At 34.7% G+C, this 17,862-nt stretch overlaps 1 protein-coding gene and 1 long non-coding RNA gene across 2 annotated transcripts; both read left to right on the forward strand.

Annotated features, from left to right (window-relative positions):
• Positions 1-7,051: 7,051 nt before the first annotated feature.
• Positions 7,052-12,219, forward strand: LOC105057211 (rhodanese-like domain-containing protein 7). The gene is made up of 5 exons (XM_010939721.3): positions 7,052-7,528; positions 9,324-9,575; positions 9,692-9,790; positions 10,860-11,141; positions 11,699-12,219. The coding sequence occupies exons 1-5, from the start codon at positions 7,118-7,120 to the stop codon at positions 12,077-12,079; spliced, it is 1,425 nt and encodes a 474-aa protein (XP_010938023.1). The 5' UTR covers positions 7,052-7,117; the 3' UTR covers positions 12,080-12,219.
• A 1,322-nt stretch (positions 12,220-13,541) lies between these two features.
• LOC105057210 (uncharacterized) lies at positions 13,542-17,393 on the forward strand. Its single transcript, XR_833956.4, has 2 exons — positions 13,542-13,754; positions 17,117-17,393. It is a non-coding gene; the product is annotated as an uncharacterized lncRNA (long non-coding RNA).
• The last annotated feature ends 469 nt before the right edge of the window (positions 17,394-17,862 follow it).

Below are 17,862 nucleotides of genomic sequence, written 5' to 3' on the forward strand. Positions count from 1 at the left end.
GACAAAAAGTAACCTTTACCAGCCAAAAAAAAAAAGAAGAAAAAGTAACAGAAACTCGTTCTTGTCTTGCAGTGCCTTTCCGGAGTGCACTAAGCATCGATTACCAACCACCGGAAAAAGGAGTAAACATTCTATCAATTTCAAAATAAAATATTAGAGGTCATGCCTCCTTGCTCATCGTTTTACAAAAGTATGCAATATGAAAGTGAAGAATAAAAATACAAAGTCCATCATGTAATTTCCTATTTTTCCATGCACCAACAAAACTCCTGATGGTACCACCTACCTTCGTCGAAACATCAATTTCAACAAACTAATAGTCAGTCATCTGGACTGTTGTATACCCTTGGTCATTTGACTGAAATGCCCAACATCACAAGGTATTCTTAGGATCCCTTGCTGTCCATAGCCAAACTCCTGAGCAGCCATGTTGAGCCCCTCCATGATGCATGGCTTCTTAAGATCGTCACAATCACTACAAATATCTCCATTCATGTACCACCCAAGAAGGATCCTTAATGGTATGCAGGCTGTGCCGTAGAGTGCCGTGTCAAATCATATATCAGTTATATAGCTCATCATCTGTAGACCTTTTCTAATAGAAAAATTATATATGTATATTTTCTTGTTATGCTTTGATAATATAATCCTCGAGGCATTGATGCTAGATGAAAAGCTTTGTAATCTAGTGGATCACGTGTGGGGTTAGAAAAAAAAATATAGATTTTTTTTCCATATGCTACCTGATCCCGTGCATGATCCAATCATCACGCACGGTATGCGATTTTCTGCACCGTGCGCAAGGAATTTCTCAATACTAGTTTTAGCTATCCAGGGCAATTGGGCTTATGTGCTAGGCTAGCCCATTTAGATCTCTAGTCTACAAGTTGTAACCATTTTACCTTAAGGAAATTTTTGTGCACCACATGTAGTGCAATAAATTTGATATAGAGCACATGATCCAATTATCTTAAAGTATATAGAATACTTAACGATGGGACATACATTTAATGTCATCCAACATTTTCTTCCTTTAATTTTCAGTGACAAAAATATCATTTCCTCTATAGAATAAAGAAGAAATAATATTATTACTTTCTAATATTTTCTATGACTTTCCGTGAATATATATGATATCCTGAACCATATATATGACTTTCTATATATTTATGACATTTTGAATAATATATATGACTTCTTGATGTCTTATATGACTTTTTATGAATATATATGACATTTCAAACAGTATATATGACATCCTGTGAATATATATGACATTTTGAATAACATATATGGTTTTTTAACACTTTATATGACTTTCTGTGAGTATATATGACATCTCGAATAATATATATGATTTTCTATGAGTATATATAACGTCCTGAACAATATACACTATAAAAAAAGAGAGTTTTTGTGACGAATTTATTGACGACGAAGATATTTTCATCATCAATAAAATTATTTACAATGAAAAATTAAATTCATTACTAATAATAAAATATTTACAACGAAAATTAATTTTCATCGCAAATAGCTTCATATTTGTGATGAAAAAAAAATCATCGTAAATACCTATTATTTACGATGAAAATAATCATCATAAATAATAAAATATTTATTTTAATTTTAAATTTTTAAATATTTACGATGAAAATAATTTCATCATAAATAATATAAGCATTTACGATGAAAACTCATTTTTCGTCGCAAATACTGGTTATTTACGATGAAAAATTTTCATCACAAATATTTAAAAAAAATAAAAAATTTTAAAAATAAAGATTATTTATGATGAAAATATTACGTCGTAAATAATAGAGTATTGATGATGAAAATTAAATTTTCATCGTAGATACCTATTATTTACGATGAAAGTTTATCGTCGCTAATATGTGAAAAAAATAAAAAAATTTAAAAATTTAAAAATTAGAGATTATTTATGATGAAAATATTACGTCATAAATAATAGAGTATTGATGATGAAAATTAAAATTTTCTCGTAAATATCTCATTATTTATGATAAAAATTTCTCATCGCTAATATATGAAAAAAATAAAAAAATTTTAAAAATTTAAAAATTTAAAAATTATACGTTCTTTGTGATGAAAATATTACGTCGTAAATAGTAGAGTATTTATGATAGAAAGTGACTTTTTATCATAAATACCTAATTATTTATGATGAAAATTTTTTGTCACTAATATATGAAAAAAATAAAAAATTTTAAAAATTTAAAAACTGCAGATTATTAGCGATAAAAATATTTTTAGTGAAAAAATCTAAAATTAAATTTTTATGAAATTGTAATTGGAGAATTTTTTTTTACAAAAATTATTTTCAATAAAAATTATATTTACATTGCTAATAAAATTATTAATGACTAAAATTTAGTTTTCATCGTAAATAATTTTTTTTACTAAACTTTTTAAGAGAAAAAAATTTTTTAGTAGAGAATTTTTTTTTTGATAGAATTATTGACGATAAAATTTTAGTTTTCGTTACTAAAAACATTATTGATGATGAATATTTTTCATCGTAAATAATTTTTTTATTTTTGGCAGAAATTATTAGCGATAAAAATTATTTTTCTTTGCTAATAAGATAATTAATGAAGAAATATTTTATTTTCATCTTAAATAATTTTTTGAAAAATGAGAGTAATTTTTTTGATGAAAATTATTAGCGATAAAAATTTATTTTTTCATCCAGGAGGGGTGCTGTGGGCCGCCGGTGGCGCCATGGGGCCGAGAAATTTATTTTTTTTCATCGTAAATATTTTTTCTTTTGTTGCAAAATTCTTTTATCGAAGAAATATTTTTGGTGGGAAGAAAATTTTTTTAGCGAGAAAATGGAGGAAATTTTTTTTTGATGAAAATTATTAACAATAAAAATTATTTTTTCATCGTTAATAATGTTATTAGCGATGAAATTTTTTTTCATCGTAAATAATTTTTTTCTATGATAAAATTTTTTTATTGAATTTTTTTAAAAAATATTAGCGATGAAAATTAGCTTCCGTCGCTAATAATGTTATTAGCAATAAAAAATTACATCGCTAATACTCCTGCTTTCAATCAACATCAAATCGACGTCTCTTCGCACGAAACCCTTATTTTTTCTTCTCTTTTCTTTCTCTGATCTCTCTCCCTCTCTTTGAGCTCTCCTCTCTCCGTGCTCTTCCCTCCGTCTCTTCCCGCCAGCTAGCCCCTCTCCATCGCCATCGTCCACCGTCCAACCGCATCCGTTGACTGTGGTGCCCATCATCCATTGTTCAACCGCATCCACCGATCGCGACGCCCGTCATCCGCCGTCCGCCGGAGGTAAGGTTTTTAACTTTTTTTTTGTTGATCAGGCCGCTAGGGGCGGAGCCGTCCGGGAGGGGTGCTGTGGGCCGCCGGTGGCAGCATGGGGCCGGGAAGGGGTCGGCCGGTAGGGAGGGGGAGGGATCCAAATGGGGGCGGGGTGGGATGGGGCTGGAGGGGGGATGGGACCGGAAAGGGGGCAGTCGGCGATGATGGAGATGGGGTCGGGGAGGGGGTGGGCCGGCGGGGAGGTTATTGGCCAACGGGGAGGGGGTCTAGGGCATAGGCATGCGGGATGGGTGAGGGGCGGGATGGGGCCGAGGAGGGGACGGCCGGCGATGACGGAGATGGGGCCGGAGAGGCTATCGCCAGCGAAGACGGGGTCGGGGAGGGGGTGGTCGTCGGTCGGGGGAGACGGGGCTAGGAAGGGGGCAGCGGTGGGGAGGGGTTTGCACGGTGGGGAGGGAGGAAGGGAAGAGAGAAATGAGGGGAAAAAAAGAAAAAAAAATAAAAAAATAAAATATTAATCAAATATTTTATTATTTGATTAATAAAAATAAAATCTGAATCACAATCTGAATTGGATCGAGGTCGGGATCCGAATCGAGATCTCGATTCGGATTGAGATCCAGATCGAGATCTGATTCGGACGGCGCAGGATCTGTGACAGTGCCAGCATCGTGGGAGCAGGGGCCGTGGGAGGTCAAGTCCGGATGATGCAAGGTGTGTGATGGCATTGGCGCCGGCGACGTGGGAGCCAGGTTCGTGGGGGCCGAGTCCGAGCGGTACAGGGTGTGTGACGGTGCCGGCATCGTGGGAGTAGGGGCCATGGGAGGCCGAGTTCAAAGCTCGTTCAAAGAAAAAATTATTTAGAAAAAATTTTTTTAAATAAAAAATATTTAAAAAAAATAAAAAAATTATAAAATAAAATTTAGGTAAAAAATATTTTAGAAAAAAATAAAAAACCATCGAGTCCTCGGGATTAGGTTTCATGTTATTATTTTGTGTTAATATTATTTTGCATACTCAACTGCTTATAATTTATTTTATATTTATTATATAAATTTATTTTATGTTTATTGCATACTCAACTACTTATAATTTTTTTTTTTTATTTAATATTATATTTATTTATATGTCAAGAATTATAAGTATGGCATCAGGAGACAGACGATGACGTTCGTGTTTGCTGTCTACCTCAGAGGCTGAGGTACCTTCATCGATTTTTACTGTCGCACCAGTTCTGTCATTAAAAGGCCCTGCACTGGTAGGTCTCAGTGAGATGGGTTCGAGTGAGGCAGATCCAAGTGGTATTATTATTTTTTTATATAATAAAATTTAATTTTTTTATATAGATAGATATTATATTAATGATTTATTTATTATTGTTTCAAGTCAGTCTCCACTGGTAGTGAGGTGAGGGTGAGGTCCATTGAAGAACCTCGCTCTAGAGTGTTGGAGATATCCAATTTTTTTTTGAGTTTAATTATTGAATCATTTATTTTTAAATTAAATTTATTATTTACTAATTTGACTGGTAACTGTAGAGAAAAGATGTGTCCAGAATGCCATGAATCGGACGAGATAGACCGTACCGCATTGTGGAGGTTTGAGGTCATTTGCTCGTCATATGGAGCAGATGGTAAGTAATTTTTAATTAGTATATAATTTTTTAGCTATTTAAAATTTTTTTAATTAATTATTCTCAAATTACAGAGAGATGTTGAGAATGGAGAGCTTTCTGGTAGGATCGATATCTACTAGCGGACCCACCAGCGATGGTCAGGGGAGTGGACGATGGGGAGCCAGGAGTTCTTTGTAAGTTTTTTCAATTATTTTTTCATTCACAGTCTGATTTTTATTATAAAATTAAAATAATTATAACTTTAATTTTTAAGACTGTATGACAGACATGAGATCCCAGCCTACCTTTGAGGGCTCGACCGCACCCACAGATGATGAGATCTGTGATCAGGTGTTTGGTACGAGATTCTGTTATGTTAGGGGTTTAGGGTATGGGATCACTATTTCCTCATCCTCATGCTCGTCTAGGGCTGACATCCATGCTGCCTGTGATGCTCGACTGATGGAGGTACAGAGGCAGACTACTGAGGATCGACAGTGAGCTCATGAGTTGGCTGCACATTATCGATGAGCATCAGCGGCTCCAAATCCAGATGATGGAGTGGATTGCGCAGATGAAGCGGACGATACAGCTGATGAGGCAGCAGCAGGTCGGTCCGAGCTCTTTCGAGTACTTTCCTTCCCTATCTCGTTCTCCTTCTGCAGATGCCGACATTTGACGGTCTCCTTATGCAGTTTTTTATTTTTATTTTAAATTTTTATAATTTTAATTTAATATAATAAAATAATAAAATTTATTATATAAATTTTTTATTTTTATTTTTTATTTTTAATTTATAAAAAATATTATAAATATAAATTAAAAATATATATTCATAAATTATTTTTTTAAAAAATATTTATAAATTATTAGTGATGAAATTATTTTCGATGAAATATTGATCGTCAAAAATATTTTACTACGATGAAAAATTGATTGTAAATAAATTTTTTAATAAATTTAAAAATATTAAAATTTTATATTAAATTAATAGCAATGAAAATATTTTCATCGCTAATAAGGGCATTTGCGATGCAAAATTTTCATCGTTAATATTTTTAATTAAATTAATAGCGATAAAATTTTTTTGTAGCAAATGTGCTTATTAGCGATGAAAATATTTTTATTGCTAAAAGTTTTTAAAAATTTTATTTTAAAAAAATATTTAATTAAATTAATAGCGATGTTATTTATTAGCGACGTTAAATTTCATCGTAAATATTTTTTTTACGACTAAAATTTTTCATCGTAAATAGTTTTCGAGAAAATAATTTTTTTTAATGATGAAAATTTTTAATCATAAATAAATGATTATTTATGATGAAATTTTTTTTATCGTAAAATATTATCAATGACGTGATTATTGATGATAAAATATTAATGACGAAAATTTTATCGTTAATAACTATTAGCGACGAAAATAGGTTATTAGCGATGAAAAATTTTTGTCGCTAATAACTTATTTTGTTGTAGTGATATATTAGTTTCTAACATCTTATATGACTTCATGTGAGTATATATGATATCCCGAATAATATATATGACTTTCTGTGAATATATATGACGTCCTGAATAATATATATGATTTCTTGATGTCATATAAGGTGTTAAGAAGTCATATATATTATTCAGGATGTTGTATATATTCATAGAAAGTTATATATATTATTCAGAATATCTAAGTCATATAAAACGTTAAGAAGTCATATATATTATTCAGAACATAATATATATTTACAGGAAGTCATATATATATTGTTCGAAATGTCATATATACTCACAGAAAATCATATAAGGTATTCAAAAACTATATATATTGTTCAGAATGTTATATATATTAATAGAATATCATATATATTATTTGAAATATCATATATATTCACAAAAAGTCCTATAAAATGTTAGGAAGTCATATATGTTGTTTAGAATGTCACATATATTATTTTGCTATATATGTTTATAGGAAGCTATATCGTAAATATACAAAAAAATTATATATATATATATATATAATTTAAAAAAATAATAATACCGTTGGAAAAAGATTTTTTCATCATTAATTTTTTTTAAAAAAAAACGAAATGTCCATTTTATCATTACGTGTTTAATATTATCCGGCGGTGCGCCACCATTGCACCGCACGCACAAAAGACTTTTGGCCTCTGGAGGGAGTCATCCATCCGGCAAATGCCATCCCTGCCTTTTCCCGGCGTGACCAACGGCAGCAGAGCGGCGTTACTGAGGATGCTCTCCCGCCCCTCCCCAAACCCTAACCCTAACCATAGATTCCTCTGCGCCATGGCCACGGGCACCGAGAAATCCCTAATTCCTCACCTCCCCAACCTCTCAAACCCTAAAGCTTTCCCTCTCAATCCCCAACACCTCGAGATCTCCGCTCCCAAATCTCTCCATGTGCTGCCCGTGGTTCCCAGCCGGAGCGCCGCCGTTGCTATCCAGAGCGCCGCCGAAGCGAGATGCGTCGGAACGGAGGTGGAGAGCTCGAATCCGTCTCTCGTGGTTGTGTCGTTCTATAAATTTGCGGATTTCCCGGACCACGCAGCAATGCGCCGGCCGTTGAAAGATCTGTGCGAAGAAGTTGTGAGTAGAACAATCTCAAATTTCTTCCTTCTTTAATTAATTTGCAGCTTTGCGCTGTCACTGGGTGCTTTGTTAGGTATTGATTGTAAAATATGATCATGTTAGTTTTTGCAATGCCATGTTCTGTGCTTTATCAAATTTCAGTGTAGTGTCGTGAGCTCGATTTGTAGGAATAAAATTTCACTGTGGAATAGTTTCAGTGTTATTGGATGATCTGGGCTTCGATAATCATTTTTCATTGATGCTGCAAAGTTAGAGGACACTTTGTCCAATCTGGATGGATATGAGCATCTTTATTTTAGAGATGGTATTATTACCATTACCAACGAGCATGATGAAAGTTAGAGGTTGTAGGGTACCTCTCTATGAATAAGCTGTACCGATATGGCTGTCTGTACTGGAAATGGCATTAGTATAATCAGTGAAGTTCATGGTTATATGTAGGCTAATAGAAAAGGTTGCTGTAGCTCATAGTTTTCGACCTATGAATCTATATGAAATATTGTAGATTACTGGATATGACAGTCCATGGCTTAAGGTATCAATAAAATGAGCATGGGAGACCATGTTACTATGTATGAGTTATACGTGAAGTTCATGACAATCCTAGTTGTTGCCAAACATTTAGTGTTAAAGAGATAGTGCTTTGATGTTTATTTTTGAAGAAGACTCCTAAATTTGGTACCAAAGGAGAGGTAAAATTTTCATGATAAAAAGAAGAAAAATGTAAGTACAGCTGAATCAGCCAAAAGTGGTTTGAAAAGAAAAGGCTGAGAAGTATGACTAGAAACAACACAGATTGATCAATGCACCAAGAAATGAAACATTTTGACACCAAAATATTGCTATGTAGTAGTAAAAACATTTTCTATAGCACAAATCATTTTTTTTTGGTTAATCCATTTTATTTGTGACACCAGGACAGCTGCATCAGCCTTTCTGCCATTGTCCAAAAATGTAGTTTTAAAAGAAATCACCTGGATTATATTTCATCTTTAATGTGTAAATCTATATACATGGTTACCATCATAGCTTGGCTGGTGCTCTTAGTAAATACACATGTGCTTTGTTTCATACTAATTTGTCAATGCTGATATCACTTCCAACATTTTAATTCCAAGTTTCAAAGCAACAGTTTTTTCAGACTATATGCATGGTTTGTGATAACGGCATTCGTACTGAACTGCTGTTTGGCATTTTGCCTACCTGCATATGCATGATACTAATGCTTAAAAGATTATACTTAGGGCAACCATGGTTGGTCTAATCGAGAAAAATCTTGGTATGGAAAAAAAAAGGAGCCACTTCAATGTAAAGCAGTGTATGTGCTATTTCTTTTGAAACTACTTTAGCAAACTTTAGGTTGTTAAATTCAGGATTCTCAGAAGAAGAAACCAGATGTTGTTCCCCCTTTGAAGACAATGTTGTGCATTAACTGAACTTCATTGCTAGAATCAAGTAACTAAACCAACTGCACGGTAAAAACCTACATTTCAGTAACAGATATAAAGAAAGACACCATATTGTATAGCATATTGACATAATAATGACAGTGAATTATCACATTGTTTGAAGTCGAATTATCTGTGTACTCATCTCATCTGTGAATGTACTTTGTGCTGTATGGCAGTAAACATTGTCGTGAATTTGCTATTCTAATTCCTTCTGCACATAGCTATGTTAATTTCCATCAATGTCTTAAAGCTGGTGTTCATGTTCTTTTCTTCCTGTAAATTTACTTTTGTGCAGGGATACGATTTAACTACATTTTCCTCACATGGCTGATTTTGTTCAGCGTGTTTCAGGTGGTATTATTCTTGCACCAGAAGGGATCAATGGTAGCATATGTGGGACGAGGGAATCAGTGGAGAAGGTTCTGAAATTTATTCAAGCTGATGAGCGACTGAAAGGCCTTAGACAGATAGAGTCACCTGTTACTCCAGAAGATGAGGCTATCCATCATGGGCATACTAGCCATTCACCCCTTGGAGCAGGAGAAGATGCACCCTTCCAATGGGACCATGTGCGGGTCAAGTTGAAGAAAGAGGTATTATTTGTTGACTTGGATCTTTCAAATGTTCGGAACTCTTTGATTTGAGGACCTGCCAATGGAACTCATTGTGCTTTCTGTATGATAACCGTTTGTTTTGGATGTTTGGCCAGATTGTCTCTTTTGGGGATCCAAGCGTGTTGCCGACCAAAATGGTTGGGAAATATGTGAAGCCAAGAGATTGGAATGCATTGATAAGCGATCCTCATACTGTGGGTAGTTTGCAGCGAGAAATCCATCTGTTTATTCACCTGCAGCAGCACAAGTTTCTTTCTTATTATGATTAAGATACTGTATATCACCGGTTTTACCATGTGAAGTATTATTTGGTTATGTTACCTAATGAACTGATAAAACAGTTCAGGCATTATAAGTAATTTAATTATGTATTGTTATCTTATCTAACCATTTGTTTGGAGTTCGAATGAAGATAGTCTAGCATGTCATATAATTGTTCTGTTTTTAGTTGCTTAAGATACCAGGCTTCGTAGATGGCATAATATCCTTAAAGATGTGTCTAACATGCCACTGAAACATATAGCAAGATCATGAATTCTAAGCAGGGTAGTCTGGTTTAGTCAACTAGTCAAGTCCAGCACTTAGGAGTTCCTTCGAGGAACTTCCTTGGCCTTATGCCTTTTTAGCAGTAGATTGACTCCACCTGCATCACCATGCTTAATCCAGACCGTTAGTTAGAAACTTCTGATTCCTTGTTGCTCAGAACTTGGTTTCTACATATGTTTAGTTCTATGTACGTTGAGTATCTTCCAAGGTGTCAGTTAGTTTTATTATGTTGTAATGATATCAACACTGTTAACATTTTATTGTAGATTCAATGTTCCATTTTCTGAGATCTAATTAATCTGTCATTATTAAAACCATGTTTACTATTAAGCTTCACTATGTTTGTGGTTTTTGAAGGTTAGAAGTCACATATTCCAGTTTCTAAGTGGGGCTTTTTTAAATAATCTTCTGATGAAGTAATGCTAATTCAGGAAGTTGCCCTTCTTCCGTTCGTGTTTGTAGTTTATGAACATGTTGCTATATCCATCAAAGAAACTTGAGTGGGCAGAAAATCGTGGTTCTTATGTGACTAGGTGCTTTCTCTTGTTCTAACATGCTGCCACATTCATAGCCACAAGGTTCTGTAGATTTCTACAAAGGAACCTGTTGACATTCTCTTTATAATTATGCTTATGAACCTTTTTTTAATCAAAAAATTGTGGATGTGAATTTCTTATTTATTGATTTTGAACATGCCTTGGTCCTGTGCTTGTGCAGATCTTGATTGATGTGCGTAACATTTATGAAATTCGCATCGGAAAGTTTAAAGGAGCAGTTGATCCATGTACCACAGCATTCCGGGAATTTCCATCTTGGGTAGATGATACCTTTGATATGGTTAAATCAGACAGCGAGCAGTCAGGCTTTAAAGATGATAGCACTAAAGAACAGACTCAGCTTGGAGAACCCAAAAGACTACCTCGTGTAGCAATGTATTGCACTGGTGGCATCAGATGCGAAAAGGCTTCAAGCTTTCTCCTTCGGAAAGGTTTTAAAGAGGTGGGCTGAATCTAGTCTAGACTACCGTTTTGTGGCCATTTCATCTGTTAGATAGACTGATATACGGTGATCTTTTCATCTGTTAAATATAGACAGTAATTACATCTAGGAGATGTAGGAACAGGTAAGGGTCCTATCCTGGTTTCTGGTCATGATGGAGTAGTTCTGGTCATGTCCAGATGGCTTTGGAAAAATTCTAATTCCTGTAGTAAAAATATCATTTTTAGATTACTAGTATGCTGCGTTGATGTAATAAAAATAAAATATCGTGTAAATAATATATTTCATCTTGTTCAACATTTTTTTGTTGCTGGCATATATAATTTCAAGAAAATCAAAACCTTCTATTTATTTTAAAATACCAACATAAAAGACTTACTGGTTTTCGCTGATCATGTTGATTTTCCTTCATTTCTTGCATATTTCTTCCACTGTCTCTCTATCCTGCCTGTTGATGTGAGGAGCACCTCGAGAAGAAGATGATGCTTTCTTTTTGGAAGTGCTAATTATACTAATTCAGTAATGCTTCCTAATTCTCATCAAATTATTTCATGCAGGTTTATCATTTGGAGGGTGGGATTTTGAAATACCTTGAGGAAGTCCCCAAGTCAGAGAGCCTCTGGGAGGGCGAGTGCTTTGTGTTTGATAAACGGGTTTCTGTTGAGCATGGCTTAGCTCAAGGAACTTACAAACTCTGCTATGGATGTAAGCAACCGGTAAGTGATGCAGACATGGAGGCCCCAGAATGGGAATATGGTGTATCGTGCCCGCATTGCTTCTCAACAAAATCTCAAGAGGAGAAAGAAAGAGCAAGGGCTCGGCAAAGGCAGTTTGAGACATGGGGAGTGATCGGTGGACCTGATAAGGGTCGTCGGGATCCTGCTAGATTTGAGACTGACAATGACAGAAAGGCTAACCATCGTCCTAACTCAATCTAGCTTCAAGATCATTATCAACCAAAAGGATCTGAACTTTTGTGGCTTTCGTGTAATGATGGCTGTCAAATTAAGAATTTTGTACTATACTGGGATGAGGATATTTAATTAGAACAACCTTTAAAATTTTGACTGTGAGACCAGCTCTGGGTGTTATTTGATTGCTTGATTTAATTTCAGAGCTTAATGACATGAGTTTTAAAGCATTTCCTGAGGAAGGTGATGGTCCAACAAGATAATAATGATATTGTGTATCATTGCTGTTATTTTGTGGCTGTTTTTTTACTTTGAATGATGTTATTGGAGGTGGAGCTAACTTAATTAGAGTCAGATCATACCTCAGGTCTCCTGAAATGCGCATGTGGTTAATTCCTGCTCTTCAGATGCTGAGCACTTCGATTAAATGAATTGGTCTTCCTTGAGTTACAAGAAAAGGGAAGGAAAAGTCCCTGAACTCTCAATCACCTGTTCTCCATAGTGATACGTTTGGCTAAAAAGCCCCTTGTTGTTTTTGTATTTCCTCTCTCTGCAAAATAATGAAAAACCACATCTTGATTGATATTAATGATTGACATTCTGCAGCACTTGTTCTTTTCACTCCTTTTTGAAAGTTACAAATCTTTGCTGCTAAGGTTGAAAGATCTTATAAGCAATTTGGAAAAGCAAAAGAGTTTCATTATACGTGCTGTTCAATCTGGTTTATTTTTCCCGCATTTTTGAAAACAGAAACAGAAAACAAAAGCATTATCAAATGGACTCTTAGATAACGTTCTTCACTGTTTTGAACATATATTGGTCATGTTCTTTAACCATGGAGGCATTCCTGAAAGAATGGCAATAGTCTCGAACATTTTCTGCTGTGCTTTAGAATTTTGAATCACTACAAATCTTATGTGCTCTTCTCAGAGACACTTCACTAATGACATCTATGTCCATCCCATAATTTTATATATGAAGTTTTTATTTTTGCTACAAATTTTCAATATAGAGTTAGGTAGATCCTTAAATATATCAATCACAATTGGATATCGAAGCTAGATTCAGCAGGCCTATATTGTTGGCTCAGCTAACATGACAAATAGAAAATATTGTCCAATAATAAGTTTTTTAAGAGTACAATTCTATAATAAGTTGCAAGCATACTGTCATATGTTTTGATTAAGCTCATAATCATCAAATTGTGCCAAGGTTAAATGCAAAAAGTATTACAAACATAAAAATTAAACTGAAGATGTTGGACAATAATATCAATAAAATAATTTCGACAAACAGCATTCCCAGATAGAATTAGAATGTCAGGTGAAATTTTTGATAAAGTCTGATGAGGGAAAAACCCAAATCCAAATCCATGCCCCGTTTGGGCTGGGTCTCGTCAGATCCGACCCAAATCCGACCCGCTTAAGCTCGTGTCTTCTTCCCCATTTCTTTTATTTTTTTTTAATTTTCTTTTATTTTTGCAACTTTTACGGAGGGCGGTGTAGAGACTTTCCTCTTCATTTAGGGTTTGCACCTCGAGAGCTTGCGTGAGATCGGCAAGAAAAGAGCGATGGCATCTCCGGCGACGAGTTCAGGGTTGTTCAAGTTCCTGCGGCCGCGCCTCCGCCCTCAGTCGACGGACATCGTTTCCGCCGCCACCTGGGGAGTCGCCGCCACCGCCTCTGCCCTTTGGCTCATTCAGGTCAAGAGACGCCTTTCCCTTTTCTCATTGTCATTTTCTTTTCTTATATCTGTTGCTCCTACACGAAGATTTGTTTTAAATTTGAGTTCTTGGCCTCATACACTCTTTCGATTTTCCTCCGTTTCTATATCCTGCAATTCTTGATCTGTTTCATCTCATCAAGATTGTGGTTATATGGACATCGTCGTTGTCATGTGCATGATCCTTCTGGATATGTTTTTCATCAAGGTTGCCATTCATCCTCCTCTGTTTATTCATCGATTCTTTGTTTTTAATCTATTGGCGTGGATGTGGCAGTGATTTCTTATCGTTCTGGATCGGTTCGGTCATAGTTTCTTATCTCCTTTGTGCTATCTTTTGTTTCTTTAGATGTAATCTGTTGATCCCTTAATTAAAGAAATCTTTTTTTTTTTTTTTTTTTTTTCAATTTCATAGATCTTTAGCCTTTTGGTCTTTGGATTCATCTGTTGATCTATACTGGTTATTTAAACTAATCGTGGCCTTTGAATCACTGACCTGCATCTTCGGAGACGATTGTCAAAAATGTATTTTTGATATTGCTTTGACCTTCATCATCAACTATTTTTAATTTATCTTTTCATTATAACTGCTCGTTGATGTTGAGATCGTGGCATTTAAACTAGAAGATAGTATGTGGACGGATTTCATTGGGGCTGCAATAATTTAGACCTTCTTAGAACTGATGGCCACAAAATGCATGAATGTTTTTGCTTTTTCTTATGTATTTTATACATACAATTAACTGCAAGGGTTTATTAGTATATGTAAAGTAGGATTTCAAGGATTGTCAAAGTGGACATACGCTTTAGGAGTATAGTGTGATTGAGGGCTTATTGCATGCCCATGAGATTTCTGGGAAGCTTTTGAATATCAAAAATAACTGTGGCTATTTTTGAAATTGCAACACGTACAAAAATCGTTACTGTTATTGCAGAAAATAGAAATGGAAATCAAAATGGATTAGGGATGCCAATCATCAATAGATGAAATATCGAGATTCCGTAGCTCCTAAAAAATGTCTATACAAAGTTTGGTATTTGCTTGTTCATTCAGAAATGCTAACAGCTGATAAGTCCGACATCATAGCTTATGTGGAATTAATCAAGTCTTGCTTCTGCAAAATGCATAATCCATAAAATATGTGTTATTTCATGCTTCTTGGAAAGCCTCACATCAATTGGATATAGTATACGACGCTGATATAAAAGTCATGCAAGCGATTGTTTATGGAGTTTAAGAATAGATTATAGTGTTTTTATTTGTACATTGTCCATTGAGCACAAGATTGGTATATGATATTCTAATAGCATACTTGAATATTTTTTGAACAAGGGAAGGTAAATAAATATATGATTCTGCAAGATTGGAAATTCTGAATCCAGGAGTGGTAATGTGTAATGCTCTCTCTCAATGATGGGAACACATCCCAAGAGCTTTCTACTTCTCAGTATTATATTCAACTTTTTAACAAGTTATATTTGTGATATACCTGGTTGTTGTGACTCCAGCCTAGCACATATGATGTGCATTTTGATGTAAAATTCAAAGGTGAATGTCTTGTACAACCATGACGGATACTTATTCAAGCAAGTGCCTTAAAAAAGAAAAAAAAAATTAAGGAGTTGGCCCCACAGTAAGAGTGATGAAGAATCTGATATGATTGTATAAACATTATTAAAAGACTGAGGTTTAAGAATTGATAAAAGAGCGACCCAAACTTGTGTCTCTGTTCAATTACTTTGAAGAGAATATGCTTATTCAGGATTTAATGTGTACTCGTGATTTTTAAGAGTGATACTGATTGGATGAAAGGAAATCTAATCATGCAGATAAAGTTGAGTAAGGAAGCTCAGCACACTTGAGGAGGTTGCGGGTTTGTAGTAACAAAAGTCATGATCGGCTAATTAAAATGGTATGATCATCATCATCTGCAAAACGATTTCTGGGAAGCATCAATTGGGCTATTGTCATCTTGAGCTGAATATGAAGTTGCAAAAGTAAACAGAAAGTCTAGTTTAACTGGTAATCTTAACAATAAACAACAGCGCTACCCCATCTATGTAGAGTTGGTCTTGCGGCTCCTTTGCCACTTATTTTTAACAAGGTCTAGATCTTCATGGAAATGAGATCCCACATACTTCACTCCATATAATGATTTTTAAAGGATACCAATGGAGGGTTGCTTGCTAACCAGTTTCTATATATATGTATGTATGTCATAATGAATGCAAACTGTTCACTTGGTAAATGGGTTTCATGCAGGAGAAAAAAAAATATTGCATTAAATGAACGGTCCATCAAGTTATTAGTAAATAATAATATTATTAGATAGCAGCTTACCATGCATATTCAACTTACTATGCATATTTTAATACAAAATGAGTAACAATGATACTAGCAAATTTGTTATTGTTAAAGCTGATCTCTTTTTTTTTCCTTCACTCCATCATTAAGTTAATAGTCAATCATGTTATTAGCAAATAATAATAATAATAATAATAGATAGCAGCTTGATTTGGGGGTTGGCATAGTTTAATAGAAAGAGCATAAAAGACTGAATATCATAACATAATATTCAACTTACTATGCATATTTTAATACAAAATCAGTAACAATGCTACTAGCAAATTTGGTAGATCTTTTGTAAAAGCTGATCTCTTTTTTTGTTCACTCTGTCATTGCTGGTTTTAAAATGTCAAGTAATGTAATATCATGCTGCAATCTTGTCGTTTCATTTTTCTACCATTATTGAATCTATTCTGCATTATCTGATTGATCACAGATCAAGTTCTTGCTTTTCTCCTATCAAGTGCTTATGTTATCTACCATATCTCTACCAACATTTTATGCTCTGTGACACCCTACCGACGTCGCATTTATGTTTAATAAATTTCCTACCTTATCATACCAGTTCCATACATGAACCCATTCACATTGTTATGAACATACACCAATATACTAGTAAAGATGCCCATACTAATACCTTGTAACAGCACCTTGCGAATGATGATCCATGACATAGCAGGTGCTTCAGATACCATCATCACCAGATATTTTAATGGTGTTAGAGGGATAATTTACATATGAGTGCTAATGAGATGGCAGATTTGTTTTTTAAAGGGGATGGACAAAGGAGTGAGCACTATGTGGGCAACAACTTCCATTGGCCATCTTTCCAACCATCTTGCAAGATTGTTGCACACTATTCCTCCTATATTCCTGCTGTGCTTGTAAATAACTAAAAAAAGAAATATTCAAATTTTTTTTCTTTATAACCTATGTTAGTCATGTCCTTTTTATGCAGCAGTTTTTTTTCATAAAAGTTATTATTTTTTTTCCAGCCTTTTGATTGGTTGAAGAAGAAGCTATTTGAGAAACCAGAGCCTGAGCAGTGAATTTTGTCGAGACGTGCATGGTAGAAATCTGTGAGAAATGTGGTACCCTGTTAAGGATATCTATTTTATGTTTCAGTTTCCTTTGCAAATGGCGGGATGAACGGGAAAAAGATATGCTGTTTCTTGCTTCGTTGATGGCCGAACATCTGTTGTTTTTGAGATAATTCCTGTATCCAACTTCTTATGTGGTTGTGTTGAAGGGGTTATGCTTGGTTTGGAATAACTGACATGCATCTCTTTTTATCTAAGCCCTTTATTGCCTCGCAGCTATCTGAATTCTTGAAGGCAGCCAAACAAGCTGGCCGCCATATCAGAAGACAGAATTTGCTAACATATCCTCTGCAAGAGGAAGGTATGATGGCATATTGAGGTACTTATCACTTTCATTATCTAATCATTGAATGGGGAAGATAAAGTTACAGTATTACCATTGACCAAGTGTTAGGGTCAGTTTCCACCTCTATACAGCCTTTAGAAGTATACAAACTTTCTGTCGATCAACTAGTCACCTAACAATTATATTCAGAGATCGGTATCAAGATTTCAATGATCAAGGTTTATTAATGAGGAATAGGATCATATCTGCCACTTTGTCTCCGTCATGCTGCTTTGCTACTGGCATTGGTTATGAGAAAAGTAGAAGGTACAAGCAACTTACGAATATCCTATGTTATCCTAAGTTATCATGAGCA

This window comes from Elaeis guineensis, chromosome 14, assembly GCF_000442705.2.
Source record: "Elaeis guineensis isolate ETL-2024a chromosome 14, EG11, whole genome shotgun sequence".
In the NCBI taxonomy this organism is placed as follows: Eukaryota; Viridiplantae; Streptophyta; class Magnoliopsida; order Arecales; family Arecaceae; genus Elaeis; species Elaeis guineensis.

Bases quoted from the DNA above. Each gene is read 5' to 3' on its own strand.
- LOC105057211 (XM_010939721.3), top strand. From the start codon at position 7,118: ATGCCATCCCTGCCTTTTCCCGGCGTGACCAACGGCAGCAGAGCGGCG. The intron at 9,576-9,691 runs GTATTATTTGTT...ATGTTTGGCCAG, and splicing joins GGGTCAAGTTGAAGAAAGAG to ATTGTCTCTTTTGGGGATCC. The intron at 9,791-10,859 runs GTGGGTAGTTTG...GTGCTTGTGCAG, and splicing joins TGATAAGCGATCCTCATACT to ATCTTGATTGATGTGCGTAA.